Consider the following 19145-nt stretch of genomic DNA (forward strand, 5'->3'; position numbering starts at 1 on the left):
TTTTGATTATAATACTACTACTACGCACTAGTACTGTTACTACTACCGTTACTTCTACTACTACTATACACTAGTACTACTGCTACTACGCACTAGTACTGTTACTACTACCGTTACTTCTACTACTACTATACACTAGTACTACTGCTACTACGCACTAGTACTGTTACTACTACCGTTACTTCTACTACTACTATACACTAGTACTACTGCTACTACGCACTAGTACTGTTACTACTACCGTTACTTCTACTACTATACACTAGTACTACTACTACGCACTAGTACTGTTACTACTACCGTTACTTCTACTACTACTATACACTAGTACTACTACTACTATGCACTATACTGTTACTACTACCGTTACTTCTACTACTATACACTAGTACTATTACTACTACTGTTGCAGCGCTGTATAGCCCTTGTGGCTTAGCGCTTCTTTTTGATTATAATAATAATACTACTGTTACTATCCTATTGTTACTACTGTTGTTACTACTACTGTTAGTACTATTGTAACTACTGTTACCACTACTGATAGTAATACTTCTACTGTTATTACTACTGTTGTTACTACTGTTACTTCTGTTACTGCTGTTGTGACTACTGTTGCCACTACTGTTAGTATTACTTCTACTGTTATTACTGTTACTACTACTGTTATTTCTACTGTTATTACTACTGTTAATATTGCAGCTACTATTAGTATTGCTTCTGTTATTACTACTGATACTACTATTGTAACTACTGTTAGCATTCTACTGTTACCCCTACTGTTACTTCTACTGTTGCTACTACTGTTATTTCTGTTGCTATTACTGTTACTACTGTTGCTACTACTGTTACTACTACTGTTACTTCTACTGTTGCTACTACTGTTACTTCTGTTACTATTGTTACTTCTACTGGTCCTTGATCACTTCCACTCTCATTCTCATGCCACCGCTGTGTACACAGATGGCTCTAAGTCTTCAGACGGCGTCGGATTCGCAGCAGTGTTTCTGGACAGTGTCGTACGAGGGCATTTACTATCTTCAGCTAGCATTTTTACTGCTGAACTGTATGCCATTCTTGCAGCACTTATTCGTATCGCATCTATGCCTGTGTCATCATTTGTAGTAGTCTCAGACTCCCTTAGTGCTCTACAGGCTATACGAAAATTTGATACATCTCATCCCCTAGTTCTCCATATCCAACTTTGGCTACGCCGTATCTCTACCAAACATAAAGATATTGTTTTTTGTTGGGTCCCTGGTCATGTCGACGTACAGGGCAATGAACAGGCAGACACTGCTGCGCGGTCAGCAGTATATGACCTACCAATTTCCTATCGAGGTGTTCCATTTCTGGACTATTTTGCTGCAATAGCTACCCACCTTCGCACCCGTTGGCAACAACGTTGGTCAACTCTGCTCGGTAACAAACTTCATTCTATTAAACCGAGCATAGGTTACTGGCCGTCTTCTTGTCATCAGTGCCGAGGTTGGGAGACCACTCTCTCCCGCCTTCGCATTGGCCACACTCGTCTTACTCATGGGTATCTCATGGAGAGGCACCCTGTTCCTCTCTGTGAGCAGTGTCAAGTTCCAGTATCGATTAGCCACATTCTGTTAGACTGCCCTCTCTATCAGCGAGCACGCAGAATTTACCTCCAACGTCGTCTTCGTTCTCCTACTCTCTCTTTACCTTCCCTTCTTGCTGATGGACCCTCCTTTAATCCTGACTCTCTCATTGACTTCTTGACAACGACTGATTTACTCCACAAACTCTGATGATACTTTTTGCACTCCCCTCAGCCCTTTCTGGTTCAGTCTCTTGCTGCCCTTTACCCTTTCACCATCCACTGCCCCGCTGTTATCCGTAACCTGTTGCTCATCCATCTCCCTTTTGCCACCTGATGCCCTCGCTTCCTTCCTGCCCTGCAGCGCTGTATAGTCCTTGTGGCTTAGCGCTTCTTTTTGATTATAATAATAATAATAATACTGTTCCTACTACTGTTACTTATATTGTTACTACTACTGTTCCACTGTTGCTACTGTTCTACTGTTGCTACAACTGTTCTACTGTTGCTACTACTGTTCTACTGTTGCTACTACTGTTGTACTGTTGCTACTACTGTTCTACTGTTCTATCTACTGTTTTTGCTACTGTTCTACTGTTGCTACTACTGTTCTAGCTACTGTTGCTACTACTGTTCTAGCTACTGTTGCTACTACTGTTCTAGCTACTGTTCTACTTTTGCTACTACTGTTCTGCTGTTGCTACTACTGTTCTGGCAGTCTTCAAGCTGGCACTGGACAAGCACCTACCTGGAGTTTACCTGGAGAGAGTTCCGGGGGTCAACGCCCCCGCGGCCCGGTCTGTGACCAGGCCTCCTGGTGGATCAGAGCCTGATCAACCAGGCTGTTGCTGCTGGCTGCACGCAAACCAACGTACGAGCCACAGCCCGGCTGATCCGGAACTGACTTTAGGTGCTTGTCCAGTGCCAGCTTGAAGACTGCCAGGGGTCTGTTGGTAATCCCCCTTATGTGTGCTGGGAGGCAGTTGAACAGTCTCGGGCCCCTGACACTTATTGTATGGTCTCTTAACGTGCTAGTGACACCCCTGCTTTTCATTGGGGGGATGGTGCATCATCTGCCAAGTCTTTTGCTTTCGTAGTGAGTGATTTTCGTGTGCAAGTTCGGTACTAGTCCCTAAAGTCGGTTCCTGACCACTTGGGCTGTGGCTCGTACGTTGGTTTGCGTGCAGCCAGCAGTAACAGCCTGGTTGATCAGGCTCTGATCCACCAGGAGGCCTGGTCACAGACCGGGCCGCGGGGGCGTTGACCCCCAGAACTCTCTCCAGGTAAATGTTCTACTGTTGCTATTACTGTTCCTGCTACTGTTCTACTGTTGCTACTATTGTTCTACTGTTGCTGCTACTGTTCTACTGTTGCTGCTACTGTTCTACTGTTGCTACTACTGTTCTATTGTTGCTACTACTGTTCTACTGTTGCTACTACTGTTCTCCTGTTGCTACTACTGTTCTACTGTTGCTACTACTGCTCTACTGTTGCTGCTACTGTTCTACTGTTGCTACTACTGTTCTACTGTTGCTACTGTTCTACTATTGCTACTACTGTTCTACTGTTGCTACTACTGTTCTACTGTTGCTACTACTGTCCTACTGTTGCTACTACTGTTCTACTGTTGCTACTACTGTTCTACTGTTGCTACTACTGTTCTACTGTTGCTACTACTGTTCTACTGTTGGTACCACTGTTCTACTGTTGCTACTATTCTACTGTTGCTACTACTGTTCTACTGTTGGTACTACTGTTCTACTGTTGGTACCACTGTTCTACTGTTGCTACTACTGTTCTACTGTTGCTACTACTGTTCTACTGTTGGTACCACTGTTCTACAGTTGCTCCTAATGTTCTACTGTTGGTACTAATGTTACTACTGTTCTACTGTTGGTACCACTGTTCTACTGTTAGTACTACTGTTCTACTGTTGCTACTACTGTTGCTACTATACTGTTGCTACTACTGTTCTACTGTTGCTATTGTTCTACTGTTGCTACTACTGTTCTACTGTTGCTACTATTGTTCTACTGTTGCTACTATTGTTCTACTGTTGGTACCACTGTTCTACTGTTGCTACTATTCTACTGTTGCTACTACTGTTCTACTGTTGCTACTACTGTTCTACTGTTGGTACCACTGTTCTACTGTTGCTACTACTGTTCTACTGTTGCTACTACTGTTCTACTGTTGCTACTACTGTTCTACTGTTGGTACCACTGTTCTACAGTTGCTCCTACTGTTCTACTGTTGGTACTAATGTTACTACTGTTCTACTGTTGGTACCACTGTTCTACTGTTAGTACTACTGTTCTACTGTTGCTACTACTGTTCTACTGTTGCTACTACTGTTGCTACTACTGTTGCTACTATACTGTTGCTACTACTGTTCTACTGTTGCTACTATTCTACTGTTGCTACTATTGTTCTACTGTTGCTACTATTGTTCTACTGTTGCTACTACTGTTCTACTGTTGCTACTATTCTACTGTTGCTACTACTGTTCTACTGTTGCTACTATTGTTCTACTGTTGCTACTACTGTTCTACTGTTGCTACTATTGTTCTACAGTTGCTACTACTGATCTACTGTTGGTACTACTGTTCTACTGTTGCTACTATTGTTCTACTGTTGCTACTATTCTACTGTTGCTACTACTGTTCTACTGTTGGTACTACTGTTCTACTGTTGCTACTACTGTTCTACTGTTGCTACTACTGTTATACTGTTGCTACTGTTCTACTGTTGGTACTACTGTTCTACTGTTGGTACTACTGTTCTACTGTTGCTACTACTGTTGGTCCTACTGTTGCTACTACTGTTATACTGTTGCTACTACTGTTCTACTGTTGGTACTACTGTTCTACTGTTGGTACCATTGTTCTACTGTTGCTACTACTGTTCTACTGTTGGTCCTACTGTTGCTACTACTGTTATACTGTTGCTACTACTTCTACTGTTGGTACTACTGTTGGTACCATTGTTCTACTGTTGCTACTGTTCTACTGTTGGTCCTACTGTTGCTACTACTGTTATACTGTTGCTACTACTGTTCTACTGTTGGTACCACTGTTCTACTGTTGCTACTACTGTTCTACTGTTGGTACTACTGTTGCTACTACTGTTCTACTGTTGCTACTACTGTTCTACTGTTCTACTGTTGGTACCACTGTTCTACTGTTGCTACTATTGTTACTTCTACTGTTACTACCACTGATATTACTACTACTGTTATTCTTACTGTTACTACTACTAATAATAATAATAATAATAATAATAACGTATAATAAATTGTTTTCAAAAATCAAAAATCAAAATCTAAATTTTAATTTACCGAAAAAAGCTTAAAATGGTTACAAAAATAATGATCATATATTACAAAGCTTAACAACCAATGATTGAGGCTGACAAACACCATATACCCGGAGGGACTTAAAAATTAATAGAGTTTTTCCATTTTTTTTTTTTTCAAAATATTTGAATGTGGTCTTTTAGAAGCTCATAAGTGAGGATGCTAGTCGATTTAATCCACTTATCCCAAACCTTCAACACCTGCTTATTTTTTTTCATTTTCCTTCAGGACAAACATTCACACATGTTACAGATTAATGAAGAGTTGTTAATAAATTAAAATTTACTCATGGTAAAGCCCTCAGGTTTTATTTCAGGTTTTAATAAAGATTTTATTAGATGGAAGTCAGAGCCAAGTGCAAGGATCAAGACACGTTATCCAAGTGTCAACAAGAAGGATCAGCTGAGGTTGACTTGTGTTCAATAAGGTTCAAAGTCATGTTCCTGCAGGAAAATGGGCACATTTAAGGACCCCACGAGTCCTGCAGCAGGTGAGATGATCACCAGGAGACCTTAGTGTCCCCCTGGGGGGGTTTAACACCCTTAATTAGGGGCCATAAGGGGGGGAATTATGTCTCGTTCTTATTAATTTTTGGGCTTGGTTAATTTGCATATTTACTCTTATTTGTTATTTAAGATTTTTGGGGGTTTTAAAGTTGCGTTATGAACCTCAGTAGAGATGTACGTGGTTTGTATGTCGCTTGTACGTGGCTTGTACGTGGCTTGTATGTGGCTTGTATGTGGCTTGTACGTGGTTTGTACGTGGCTTGTACGTGGCTTGTACGTGGCTTGTACGTGGCTTGTATGTGGCTTGTATGTGGTTTGTACGTGGCTTGTATGTGGCTTGTATGTTTCTTGTACGTGGCTTGTACGTGGCTTGTACGTGGCTTGTATGTGGCTTGTATGTGGCTTGTATGTTTCTTGTACGTGGCTTGTACGTGGCTTGTACGTGGCTTGTATGTGGCTTGTACGTGGTTATAATTAAAGTCTGAGCCGTTGAGGAACTTTGGACGAGGACCCTAATGGAAATAATTCAAGGATCCTAATGGAAATAATTCAAGGACCCTAATGGAAATAATTCAAGGACCCTAATGGAAATAATTCAAGGACCCTAATGGAAATAATTCAAGGACCCTAATGGAAATAATTCAAGGACCCTAATGGAAATAATTCAAGGACCCTAATGGAAATAATTCAAGGACCCTAATGGAAAATGATGGAAATAAAAAGGACCCTAATGGACCCTAATGGAAACAATTCAAGGACCCTAATGGAAATAATTCAAGGACCCTAATGGAAATAATTCAAGGACCCTAATGGGACCCTAATATATTCAAGGACCCTAATGGAAATAATTCAAGGACCCTAATGGAAATAATTCAAGGACCCTAATGGAAATAATTCAAGGACCCTAACGGAAATAATTCAAGGACCCTAATGGAAATAATTCAAGGAGCCTAATGGAAATAATTCAAGGAGCCTAATGGAAATAATTCAAGGAGCCTAATGGAAATAATTCAAGGACCCTAATGGAAATAATTCAAGGACCCTAATGGAAATAATTCAAGGACCCTAATGGAAATAATTCAAGGACCCTAATGGAAATAATTCAAGGACCCTAATGGAAATAATTCAAGGACCCTAATGGAAATAATTCAAGGACCCTAATGGAAATAATTCAAGGACCCTAATGGAAATAAGTCAGTTTAAAGCAACATACTCAGAGTTCTCCTTTTCCCGTCATGCGTCATGCAGGGGAGGATTGTTTTTCTGTGCATGCTCACCACACATGCTAGGCAGGTCCAAGTCACCTACTGGTGCATGCTAGGCAGGTCCAAGTCACCTACTGGTGCATGCTAGGCAGGTCCAAGTCACCTACTGGTGCATGCTAGGCAGGTCCAAGTCACCTACTGGTGCATGCTAGGCAGGTCCAAGTCACCTACTGGTGCATGCTAGGCAGGTCTAAGTCACCTACTGGTGCATGCTAGGCAGGTCCAGGTCACCTACTGGTGCATGCTAGGCAGGTCCAAGTCACCTACTGGTGCATGCTAGGCAGGTCCAAGTCACCTACTGGTGCATGCTAGGCAGGTCCAAGTCACCTACTGGTGCATGCTAGGCAGGTCCAAGTCACCTACTGGTGCATGCTAGGCAGGTCCAAGTCACCTACTGGTGCATGCTAGGCAGGTCCAGGTCACCTACTGGTGCATGCTAGGCAGGTCCAAGTCACCTACTGGTGCATGCTAGGCAGGTCCAGGTCACCTACTGGTGCATGCTAGGCAGGTCCAAGTCACCTACTGGTGCATGCTAGGCAGGTCCAAGTCACCTACTGGTGCATGCTAGGCAGGTCTAAGTCACCTACTGGTGCATGCTAGGCAGGTCCAAGTCACCTACTGGTGCATGCTAGGCAGGTCCAAGTCACCTACTGGTGCATGCTAGGCAGGTCCAAGTCACCTACTGGTGCATGCTAGACAGGTCCAAGTCACCTACTAGTCACCTACTAGCCAGTGCTGGTGCATGCTAGGCAGGTCCAGGTCACCTACTGGTGCATGCTAGGCAGGTCCAAGTCACCTACTGGTGCATGCTAGGCAGGTCCAGGTCACCTACTGGTGCATGCTAGGCAGGTCCAAGTCACCTACTGGTGCATGCTAGGCAGGTCCAAGTCACCTACTGGTGCATGCCAGGCAGGTCCAAGTCACCTACTGGTGCATGCTAGGCAGGTCCAAGTCACCTACTGGTGCATGCTAGGCAGGTCCAGGTCACCTACTGGTGCATGCTAGGCAGGTCCAGGTCACCTACTGGTGCATGCTAGGCAGGTCCAAGTCACCTACTGGTGCATGCTAGGCAGGTCCAGGTCACCTACTGGTGCATGCTAGGCAGGTCCAAGTCACCTACTGGTGCATGCTAGGCAGGTCCAAGTCACCTACTGGTGCATGCTAGGCAGGTCCAGGTCACCTACTGGTGCATGCTAGGCAGGTCCAAGTCACCTACTGGTGCATGCTAGGCAGGTCCAGGTCACCTACTGGTGCATGCTAGGCAGGTCCAAGTCACCTACTGGTGCATGCTAGGCAGGTCCAGGTCACCTACTGGTGCATGCTAGGCAGGTCCAGGTCACCTACTGGTGCATGCTAGGCAGGTCCAAGTCACCTACTGGTGCATGCTAGGCAGGTCCAGGTCACCTACTGGTGCATGCTAGGCAGGTCCAGGTCACCTACTGGTGCATGCTAGACAGGTCCAGGTCACCTACTGGTGCATGCTAGACAGGTCCAAGTCACCTACTGGTGCATGCTAGGCAGGTCCAGGTCACCTACTGGTGCATGCTAGGCAGGTCCAAGTCACCTACTGGTGCATGCTAGGCAGATCCAGGTCACCTACTGGTGCATGCTAGGCAGGTCCAGGTCACCTACTGGTGCATGCTAGGCAGGTCCAAGTCACCTACTGGTGCATGCTAGGCAGGTCCAGGTCACCTACTGGTGCATGCTAGGCAGGTCCAGGTCACCTACTGGTGCATGCTAGACAGGTCTAAGTAATGGTCACAAAAAGAGTTAAAATCCATTCAGCATTATACCATTTAAACTACATATATTTTATCATGGAAAAAATACCACAGTGAAAATAGAAAATAAAATGTGTGTGTTTTTGTGTACTTACACACATCTTCAGATGTGTGTAAGCACACAACAGCACACATCTTCAGATGTGTGTAAGCACACAACAGCACACATCTTCAGATGTGTGTAAGCACACAAAAGCATACATCTTCAGATGTGTGTAAGCACACAAAAGCACACATCTTCAGATGTGTGTAAGCACATGGAAGCCTCAGGCTTTATTTCCTGTTTTCACCGTAGTATTTTTTTCATATTTTCAATCATGCACTTTGTTGTGATTTCTTCCATATTTTATTACTGAACTCTTCCAAGGAGTAACATTGAATTATTATCAGATTCAAACCATACGACAAGCGGGGATAGAACTCGCAGATTCTATCCCCGCCTGTGGTATGGATTGTTTGCAATCGTGTCATTATGGTTTTGTGTATCAAATTCACATAACTAATGTGCTCTATATGTGCTCATAACACCTGTGTGCTATCAAGACCATTGTAAAAGAACTTTGTTATGTATGAAACACGTAAATTTGAACTTAAAATATTAAATTAGTCCCACCAGTTTTTGGTAGTTTTGCTTACTCACTTTTTTTTACACTGAAATTTAAAATAATAAAAAGTACAGTGGACCCCCGCATAACGATCACCTCCGAATGCGACCAATTATGTAAGTGTATTTATGTAAGTGCGTTTGTACGTGTATGTTTGGGGGTCTGAAATGGACTAATCTACTTCACAATATTTCTTATGGGAACAAATTTGGTCAGTACTGGCACCTGAACATACTTCTGGAGTGAAAAATATCGTTAACCGGGGGTCCACTGTACTCAGAAATGTCGCATTCGCTTGGAAATATAGGGAGGCCGTGTTTTACAGCACTTTGCTTATAGCGTTTCACCACTGTTTAAGTGGGGTCGTCCTCTACAAGAGCAAGGCACATGTTTGTTTGAAAATGGATATTAGGAAGAAGAAATGTGTTAATTCAGATTATTAACCTCAGTGGGTTACTAACCCAAGATTACCCATGAATGTGGCTTATTTCCATTGAGGTCCTTGGGTCTTGTTCCTTAGGATGTGGGTCAAATAAGTTGCCAAACACTTAGGTGCCTATTTACTGCTAGGCAAACAGGTGCAGTAGGTGTTGGGAGACTTCCAATCATCACCACATGTCCTTCAGTTCTGAGCCAGATGTTTTAACCTGATTCCACTGAGCTATGAGGTACATACCCCATCAAGGGAGGTGACTAAATGCAGGTAAAGAGCTCTTGATCTCATGGATGGGAGCTACCCTCTTTCTCAGATCAAACCTGATTGCTTTCCATCCCCCAGGTGGTATATAACCTCAGTGTAGATAACTAACAAAAACGCACGCTACCATGACTGGAACAATACACAAATAACCCGGACCAAGTTGTCGTCGTAAGCTCCCCTCTCCTATGTGCAGGTTATTTATGTATACCTCAGTGTACTTAATGGTTCTTCGTGAATTTAATAATAATAATAAGAATAATAATAGTGTTTCTGTATATGAGCTCCTGGTATATGAATCTTCTAAAGTATATACAGCCTCTCCTTACTTAGCGGCGTACTCGTTTACTGATGCCTCGGACTTATGATGGGCTATCTCACCAGTATTTATACCTAAATAATGTATATTAGAGCTGATTATCTCCATTCTGTTGATTTCAGTATACAGAACACTACTGTATAAACATTTAAAAATATACCAGACATGTTATAAATGGTACAAAGGTGACATTTAAACAATATCAGAGATGGTTGACACAAACCCACTACCATTATAGTATGATCCTCACTTAGCGACGAATTTGTTTAATGACGTGGTCTTAGGAACGGAACTCTTGTTAAGTGAGGAGAGGCTGTATTAATTGCTGTACAAACTTTTTTTAAATTTTAGCCTTAACCCTCAAACTGTCCAAACATAGCTCTACATTCACGTGCGTGGCACTCCGACCTTGTAATTAATAAATCTACTGTACAACTATGATATAATTCTTAGTGTTAAGTAGTCAGTAAGCCAATAATGTTAAGTCGGCCCATAATGCCTAGGCATAATAGAGGCTGTCTTTGCATTGCAACCCATTATTGCAAATACATAATCTCAATGTACTATTTACAAAGACATAAATAAAAAACATAAAAAATAAATTTGAAAGCATGTAAAAGAAAATATAGAACTACGTTCGGAGTTTGCCGCACGTCAACGTATATCTACGTTTGGACAGTTTAAGGGTTAAATATGCTTAAAGGTTTTAATTTTTAAGGTTCAGCTTTAGGTATGTTAGAAGTTTTCAGTATTCAAGCTTCAGCTTTAGGTATGTTACAAGCTTTTAATATTCAAGGCTAAGCTTGATGTATGTTAGAAGTTTTTAATATTCATGGTTCAGACTTTGATACGTTGAAAAGTGTATTATTTTGGCTTTGTAAAAACTTTGCAGCAAGTTTTCTCTTGTGTTAGCATCTCAGCTGGCAGCAGCTGGCTTTCTCTGTCAGATGGTTTCCTTGTTTTTCAGACTTGCTTGGAGCATTACAAGTGAGCACCTACATGTTCACTCAGCCATGTTAAGGTGATGCTAGTGGTGCTGCTGTTGGTGGTGCTAGTGGTGCTGCTGCTGTTGGTGCTCATGATGCTGCTGTTAGTGGTGCTAATGGAGCTGCTGTTGGTGGTGTTAATGGTGCTAGTGGTGTTGCTGTTGGTGGTGCTACTGTTGGTGTTAATGGAGCTGTTGGTGGTGCTGTTAATGGAACTATTGGTGGTAGTGCTAATGGTACTGCTATTAGTGGTGCTAATGGTGTTGCTATTGTTTTTAATTTGGATGCCTCTGCTGCTAACAGTATTGTTGGTAGTGATGCTGCTGTTGCTGGAGGTGCTGCTACTAAGCATTTTGCTATTGGTGATGCTGTTTTTGCTGGTGATGCTACTGTTGCTGTGATGGTAGTATTGCTGGTAGTGGTGGTGCTGTTGCTGCTGCTGTTCCCTCTGTGTTTGTTGCTAGTGCTTCTGGTGGTGCAGCTTCTGCTGCTGCTGCTATAGCTATTTCTGCTACTGTTGATACTTGTTTCTTCTGCTGTTATTGCTGTTTCTGCTGCTGTTATTGCTCTGCTTCTGTTATTGCTCTGTAGCTGTTATTGTTTCTGCTGCTGTTACTGCTGCTATGACTGCAGGTGTTCAACCCACCGCTGTCACGTATTACCACAAGCCTTCGCTTTAGTTGAAATATTGAGCTTGTAAATTTGAACATCAGATAGTAAGTGTCCTCTGCCCTTCGACCTTCTCAGACGTGGAGGAAGTTGTGGGTCAGAGGCGAGCATTTTCCCAGTCACTCAAGGACTCCACTGGAAATAAGTCAAGGGCCCCAATGGAAATAAGTCAGGTACCCCAATGGAAATAAGTCAGGTACTTCAATGGAAATAAGTCAGGTACTCCAATGGAAATAAGTCAGGTACCCCAATGGAAATAAGTCAGGTACCCCAATGGAAATAAGTCAGGTACTTCAATGGAAATAAGTCAGGGACCCCAGTGGAAGTAAGACAAGGACCCCAATGGAAATAAGACGAGGGCCCTAATGGATAGGCTCTTGATTCCAGGAATTGGAGCTGTTATCCCCGGGCGTTGTGTAAGCTATGTGGGTAGTGCTTCCCCGTGAATATATAATAACATTTTGAAACTGGCAAATAACAGATAAGGATGAGAGGATGGCTTGGGTTTAGAGGAAGGAGATAAGGGTGGGGGAGAGGTAGTGGGGGAAGATAATAAAGGGGGAGGGGTGGTGGGGGAAGATAATGAAAGGGGAGTGGTGGTGGGGGGTGATAACGAAGGGGGGAGATGGTGGTGTGCGGAAATGCGAGTGTCTGGTACTGGCTCAACACCGCAGTAGTTATGTGGTTATAACGTGTAATTTACCCTAGTCTCCCCCTGTTAGATTTCTTTATTATTATTTAAAAAATGACGTTTTATACCATAATGTTTTTCATAGTGTTGTCCGTTCTTATCGTTCCTTTAAGGGTAGTAGAGAGGGGACCTGGAGCTATTCTCTCCTTCCTCGTATCAAACTTGACAACAGTGGAAATAAGATACTTTGAGTTATGTATACCTGGACCTGGTTTAGAAAGACACGTAAGCAAACACTATGACATATTTATTAGAAAACGTTTCGGTCCTGGGACCTTGATCACTTCGGTTCCAGGACCGAAACGTTTTCTAATAAATATATCCTAGTGTTTGCTTACGTGTCTTTCTAAACCAACTTGTCGGTATTTATTACCAAGGTTTATACCACACCTGGACCTCAATAAACTCATATTTTTGACTATATTGTGTTATATTTAGTTATATCTATGTAATATACTGTAGATGTGTGTCTGTGTCTGCACTCTAAGGACCATTGTATAAAAAAAAATGTACCTGAAGCCTAAATAAAAATTTCCTTGTGTCCTCGTAATATGTGTCCTCAAGATCATCGTAAAACAAAAAAAAAAGGCAAACTCTTAGCTAGGCGCTGTTTAACTACGGGCTTACCTCTTTCCTGTATAAGTAAGGTTATTAACAGGGGCAACGCAAACAAGTCAGACAACCTGACTTATTTCCACTGGAGTTCTTGTGACCATACAATAAGTGTCAGGGGCCCGAGACTGTTCAACTGCCTCCCAGCACACATAAGGGGGATTACCAACAGACCCCTGGCAGTCTTCAAGCTGGCACTGGACAAGCACCTAAAGTCAGTTCCTGATCAGCCGGGCTGCGGCTCGTACGTTGGTTTGCGTGCAGCCAGCAGCAACAGCCTGGTTGATCAGGCTCTGATCCACCAGGAGGCCTGGTCACAGACCGGGCCGCGGGGGCGTTGACCCCCGGAACTCTCTCCAGGTAAACTCCAGGTAAACCACAAGAGTACTCTTATTTTAAGTTTCCTCCAGTGTACACCGTTCACTTATGGGACCAACTCTATTATAGTTAACTGTAAAAACAGTATTTATGTGGATAAACGGTTCAGAGAAGCGGAAAGTTGATAAACTGGACACATAAGGGGGATTGCCAATAGACCCCTGGCTGGCTTCAAGAAGGCACTGGACAAGCACCTAAAGTCAGTACCTGACCAACCAGGCTGTAGTTCATACGTCAGTTTGCGTGCGGCTAGAAGTAACAGCCTGGTTGATCAGACTATGATCCACCACGAGGCCTGGTCTCAGACCGAGTCGCGGGGGCGTTGACCCCTGAAACCTTCTCTAGGTATGCTCCAAGTAGTGTTCCTCCTTTCTCATGTTCTTATTTGTGAAGGACGTGCCCAGTATGGGCCAGCAGGCCTGCTGCAGTGCTCCTCCTTTATGTTATGTTAACGGTAGTTGAGGTGGATTGGGACTCGTGATCCGCAGGTTGAGTTACATCAGGTAAAAACGACGCAAGTTCAACTGGTGGGAGACGTTTTATTGTGGCAACGTTTCGCCTTGTCAAGCCGTAACACCTTGATAAAGCTCCTGGAGAGAGAAACGTTGCCACAATAAAATATCGTATTAGTTCCACTTGCCATTTTACCTAACATAGTAAATAATTGTACTGAGACCTTTCAGTTACTAAGTTATTTAGATATAGGATAACCCAAAAAAGTCAAAGTAACTTATATCCATTGGGGTCCTTGATAAGAGTTCCTTGATGCTGATCAAGTTACTCAGACGAAGTTTCACACAGAACGAAATGTCGTCCAAGTGATTTTTTTTCCGCAGTTTCTCTGGTTTCAACGATATATTACCTTTCTAAAGAGCATCTTTTTCGTTTTGAATGTGTGGTAGTGTACTCAGCGCGGTATAGAAGTATATTTAACATAAAAACGCTGCTAAATTGTGTTTAGGAAGTGGAACGGTCTAGATTAGGAATGGTGAAAGCAGAGTCAGTAGCTTTGAAGACTAGGTATCTTAGGTTCCGTGAGAGTACATGTTTATATATAGCTTTAAGAGTAGTATGGTAGGATCCAGAAGAGTACGTGAGTCTGTATATAGCTGTAAGAGTAGTATGGTAGGATCCAGAAGAGTACATGAGTCTGTATATAGCTGTAAGAGTAGTATGGTAGGATCCAGAAGAGTACATGAGTCTGTATATAGCTGGTGAGTCTGTATATAGCTGTAAGAGTAGTATGGTAGGATCCAGAAGAGTACATGAGTCTGTATATAGCTGTAAGAGTAGTATGGTAGGATCCAGAAGAGTACGTGAGTCTGTATATAGCTGTAAGAGTAGTATGGTAGGATCCAGAAGAGTACATGAGTCTGTATATAGCTGTAAGAGTAGTATGGTAGGATCCAGAAGAGTATGTGAGTCTGTATATAGCTTTAAGAGTAGTATGGTAGGATCCAGAAGAGTATGTGAGTCTGTATATAGCTTTAAGAGTAGTATGGTAGGATCCAGAAGAGTACGTGAGTCTGTATATAGCTTTAAGAGTATGGTATGTTAGGACGCTTTAGTGGATTGCCTTTAATCTGTACACTACCAGTCTTACAGTACAATAATCACTGAGATAAAGATTAAAACGAGGTCTCACTGTATATGCATTGAGAGATATACATCTTGTGTATACACCATGTATAGTGTTTGCTTTACGAAACAGCAAAAAATATGTAAGTATACACTGGTATTACCTTTGTAAACAGTAGTCAGTAATTAGCTCTGCCTTATTAGCCTCTTCGAAATAACTGTATGGATACTCAGCTTTATTTCTAAGCTAATTTAGAGATACTCTAGGCTTCATATGAGGTATATCTTGTATTTTTTTCGTTGGTGGCAGCCTGGTTAAACAGACAAGCACCAGACGAGCCTGGCCCATGGCCGGGCTCCGAGAGTAGTCAAACTCTCGAGACTCTTCAAAGGTATATTCAAGGTAAGGGAGTTTTGATGTGGCCATGATGGAACCCGCTAGAAATGACTCGCCTTGCTTGTGTGGTTAATCAAGGCTGCCCCCTTCAAGGGAGTGCCTTGGTGCTAGTACAGGGCTCTTGATTCATGGAATTGGGAATACTTTCTTGGATCAAAATTCCGTTTTTCACTTTTTTCTCATTGGATCATTTTGAGCGACTCGAAACGTTCCAGACCGAAGCCTAATAGAGATGTTTCGCACTTGTCATTTCATGTAAGTTGTTTATATTAGTCACCCACCTGCTTCCTCACCTTCCCATGGTAGTTTCTGGCCTCAGGTGTCTCCAGTGTGTGCACCAGGTGTGTGCACGCATTCATGCGTGTGTGCGTGCACTTCTGGTCCTCTGAGTATATTCGTTTTTTATATATATGCAAAACTACTGTGAAGAAATAGTGAACCTCTAAACGCTTTTGGGATTTCTCACATTATCAAGGAACTGTGATAATGTAAGAAATCGCTGAAAGCGCTTGGAAGTTCACCATTTTTTCACAGCTGTTGTTTTGCATACTGTGATACCTGTTTACTGTGATCCTATTGCATTACGTATATATGTGCACGCTTGCAAGTATTTCTTCCCTTGTGTGTATTCTCTTCGTAGCTACGAGGACAGAGTTATTAATGCTTGTAGTGTCTCGTCTTCAGTTACTAAAACGCACCTACCTACCCCCCTTTTCCTACCTACCTAGCACGGAGTCACCTCACACTGGGTAGTGAGGCCAACACGTGGGAACCTTGTACTAACTACCCACAAATATCCTGGGAACAAGGAAACTAATTGAACTTAGGTTCCCACCAAGGTGAGAGACAGACCTTACTGACAGAAATAAACATATATGCCCGTAAAATATTACTTGATATATAAAAATGAAACCAAAATAATTATTGCTGCTTCTCATTCCTCTCAGTCTTTTCTCATTCACATCTCATGACTCTCATTCTAATTTTTTCTATTATTTTTTTTTAACACTGGCCGATTCCCACCAAGGCAGGGTGGCCCGAAAAAGAAAAACTTTCACCATCATTCACTCCATCACTGTCTTGCCAGAAGGGTGCTTTACACTACAGTTTTTAAACTGCAACATTAACACCCCTCCTTCAGAGTGCAGGCACTGTACTTCCCATCTCCAGGACTCAAGTCCGGCCTGCCGGTTTCCCTGAACCCCTTCATGAATGTTACTTTGCTCACACTCCAACAGCACGTCAAGTATTAAAAACCATTTGTCTCCATTCACTCCTATCAAACACGCTCACGCATGCCTGCTGGAAGTCCAAGCCCCTCGCACACAAAACCTCCTTTACCCCCTCCCTCCAACCTTTCCTAGGCCGACCCCTACCCCGCCTTCCTTCCACTACAGACTGATACACTCTTGAAGTCATTCTGTTTCGCTCCATTCTCTCCACATGTCCGAACCACCTCAACAACCCTTCCTCCGCCCTCTGGACAACAGTTTTGGTAATCCCGCACCTCCTCCTAACTTCCAAACTACGAATTCTCTGCATTATATTCACACCACACATTGCCCTCAGACATGACATCTCCACTGCCTCCAGCCTTCTCCTCGCTGCAACATTCATCACCCACGCCTCACACCCATATAAGAGCGTTGGTAAAACTATACTCTCATACATTCCCCTCTTTGCCTCCAAGGACAAAGTTCTTTGTCTCCACAGACTCCTAAGTGCACCACTCACCCTTTTCCCCTCATCAATTCTACGATTCACCTCATCTTTCATAGACCCATCCGCTGACACGTCCACTCCCAAATATCTGAATACATTCACCTCCTCCATACTCTCTCCCTCCAATCTGATATCCAATCTTTCATCACCTAATCTTTTTGTTATCCTCATAACCTTACTCTTTCCTGTATTCACTTTTAATTTTCTTCTTTTGCACACCCTACCAAATTCATCCACCAATCTCTGCAACTTCTCTTCAGAATCTCCCAAGAGCACAGTGTCATCAGCAAAGAGCAACTGTGACAACTTCCATTTTATGTGTGTTTCTTTATCTTTTTCTGTTATATCGCACCATTATTATTATCGTATTATAATTATTGTATTATTATCGTCATGGTTAGTAGCCACAATAGTTTTTGTTAGAGCTACTAAGGTTGGATGGTTGGTTTAATACAAAGCTCTGACAGTCATCTTACTATGAAGGCCACTGATTGCACACCCTCGTCCAAATATTACACTGTGTGTTCACTGAAGCGCTGGGCTGTGAGAAACACCCAGCCAGGTTGACTGTGACACAATACTGTGTCACGGACACTGTCGGATTTGTAATTGCCACAGTATGAGACAGATTTGTAATTGTGACAGCAGACAATTGTGGTTTTGACAATAGACATATTTGTAATTGTGACAATACACAGCTCTGTGACAACAGTAGCAGTGGAGGAATATAGAATATTACTGGTAGTCTCAGTTTTATAAGTGTCAGGTAGTAGGTTGGTAGACAGGAACCATCCAAGGAGGTACTACTACTACCAAGGTAGTTCTTTTCTGTCTCATGAAAGTGTTTCATGAATAGAAACTATTCAGAGAGGGACTATTATCCTGATACTAGAGTAAAATAGTAGCCTCTTAAATGTATTTTATATTGTGGCCGGATTACTGGTCTTTCTGTCTCGTAAACATGTCAAGGTGACAATCTTTTTGTCTTGTAAACATGTCAAGGTGACAATCTTTTTGTCTTGTAAACATGTCAAGGTGACAATCTTTTTGTCTTGTAAACATGTCAAGGTGACAATCTTTTTGTCTTGTAAACATGTCAAGGTGACAATCTTTTTGTCTTGTAAACATGTCAAGGTGACAATCTTTTTGTCTTGTAAACATGTCAAGGTGACAATCTTTTTGTCTCGTAAACATGTCAAGGTGACAATCTTTTTGTCTCGTAAACATGTCAAGGTGACAATCTTTTTGTCTCGTAAACATGTCAAGGTGACAATCTTTTTGTCTTGTAAACATGTCAAGGTGACAATGTTTTTGTCTTGTAAACATGTCAAGGTGACAATCTTTTTGTCTCGTAAACATGTCAAGGTGACAATCTTTTTGTCTTGTAAACATGTCAAGGTGACAATGTTTTTGTCTTGTAAACATGTCAAGGTGACAATCTTTTTGTCTCGTAAACATGTCAAGGTGACAATGTTTTTGTCTTGTAAACATGTCAAGGTGACAATGTTTTTGTCTTGTAAACATGTCAAGGTGACAATCTTTTTGTCTCGTAAACATGTCAAGGTGACAATCTTTTTGTCTCGTAAACATGTCAAGGTGACAATCTTTTTGTCTCGTAAACATGTCAAGGTGACAATCTTTTTGTCTCGTAAATATGTCAAGGTGACAATCTTTTTGTCTTGTAAACATGTCAAGGTGACAATCTTTTTGTCTCGTAAACATGTCAAGGTGACAATCTTTTTGTCTCGTAAACATGTCAAGGTGACAATCTTTTTGTCTCGTAAACATGTCAAGGTGACAATCTTTTTGTCTCGTAAACATGTCAAGGTGACAATCTTTTTGTCTCGTAAACATGTCAAGGTGACAATCTTTTTGTCTCGTAAACATGTCAAGGTGACAAAGTAAGTCTTGCCATTTTTCAATTAAATTTTCCATACACTTTACCTACCTGTGTTTTTTATTAGTTCCTATTTTTTTGTTTAGTTTCTGAAGCCTAGTTTAAGTACCTCCATGTGTGTTT

At 42.2% G+C, this 19145-nt stretch overlaps 1 protein-coding gene across 2 annotated transcripts in view; it reads left to right on the forward strand.

Moving 5' to 3' along the window:
• Nucleotides 1-5269: 5269 nt before the first annotated feature.
• RhoGAP68F (Rho GTPase activating protein at 68F) overlaps nucleotides 5270-19145 on the forward strand; it is a 118240-nt gene continuing 104364 nt past the window's right edge. Inside the window, exon 1 of one of the 2 annotated variants that reach the window (XM_070079681.1) lies at nucleotides 5270-5409. In XM_070079681.1, coding sequence (XP_069935782.1) covers nucleotides 5373-5409 — 37 coding nt within the window. In that variant the 5' untranslated portion in view covers nucleotides 5270-5372. The remainder of the gene's footprint in view (nucleotides 5410-19145) is intronic. The other variant, XM_070079683.1, reaches the window with a different exon arrangement.

The sequence above is a fragment of the Cherax quadricarinatus genome, unplaced genomic scaffold, assembly GCF_038502225.1.
Source record: "Cherax quadricarinatus isolate ZL_2023a unplaced genomic scaffold, ASM3850222v1 Contig3, whole genome shotgun sequence".
In the NCBI taxonomy this organism is placed as follows: domain Eukaryota; kingdom Metazoa; phylum Arthropoda; class Malacostraca; order Decapoda; family Parastacidae; genus Cherax; species Cherax quadricarinatus.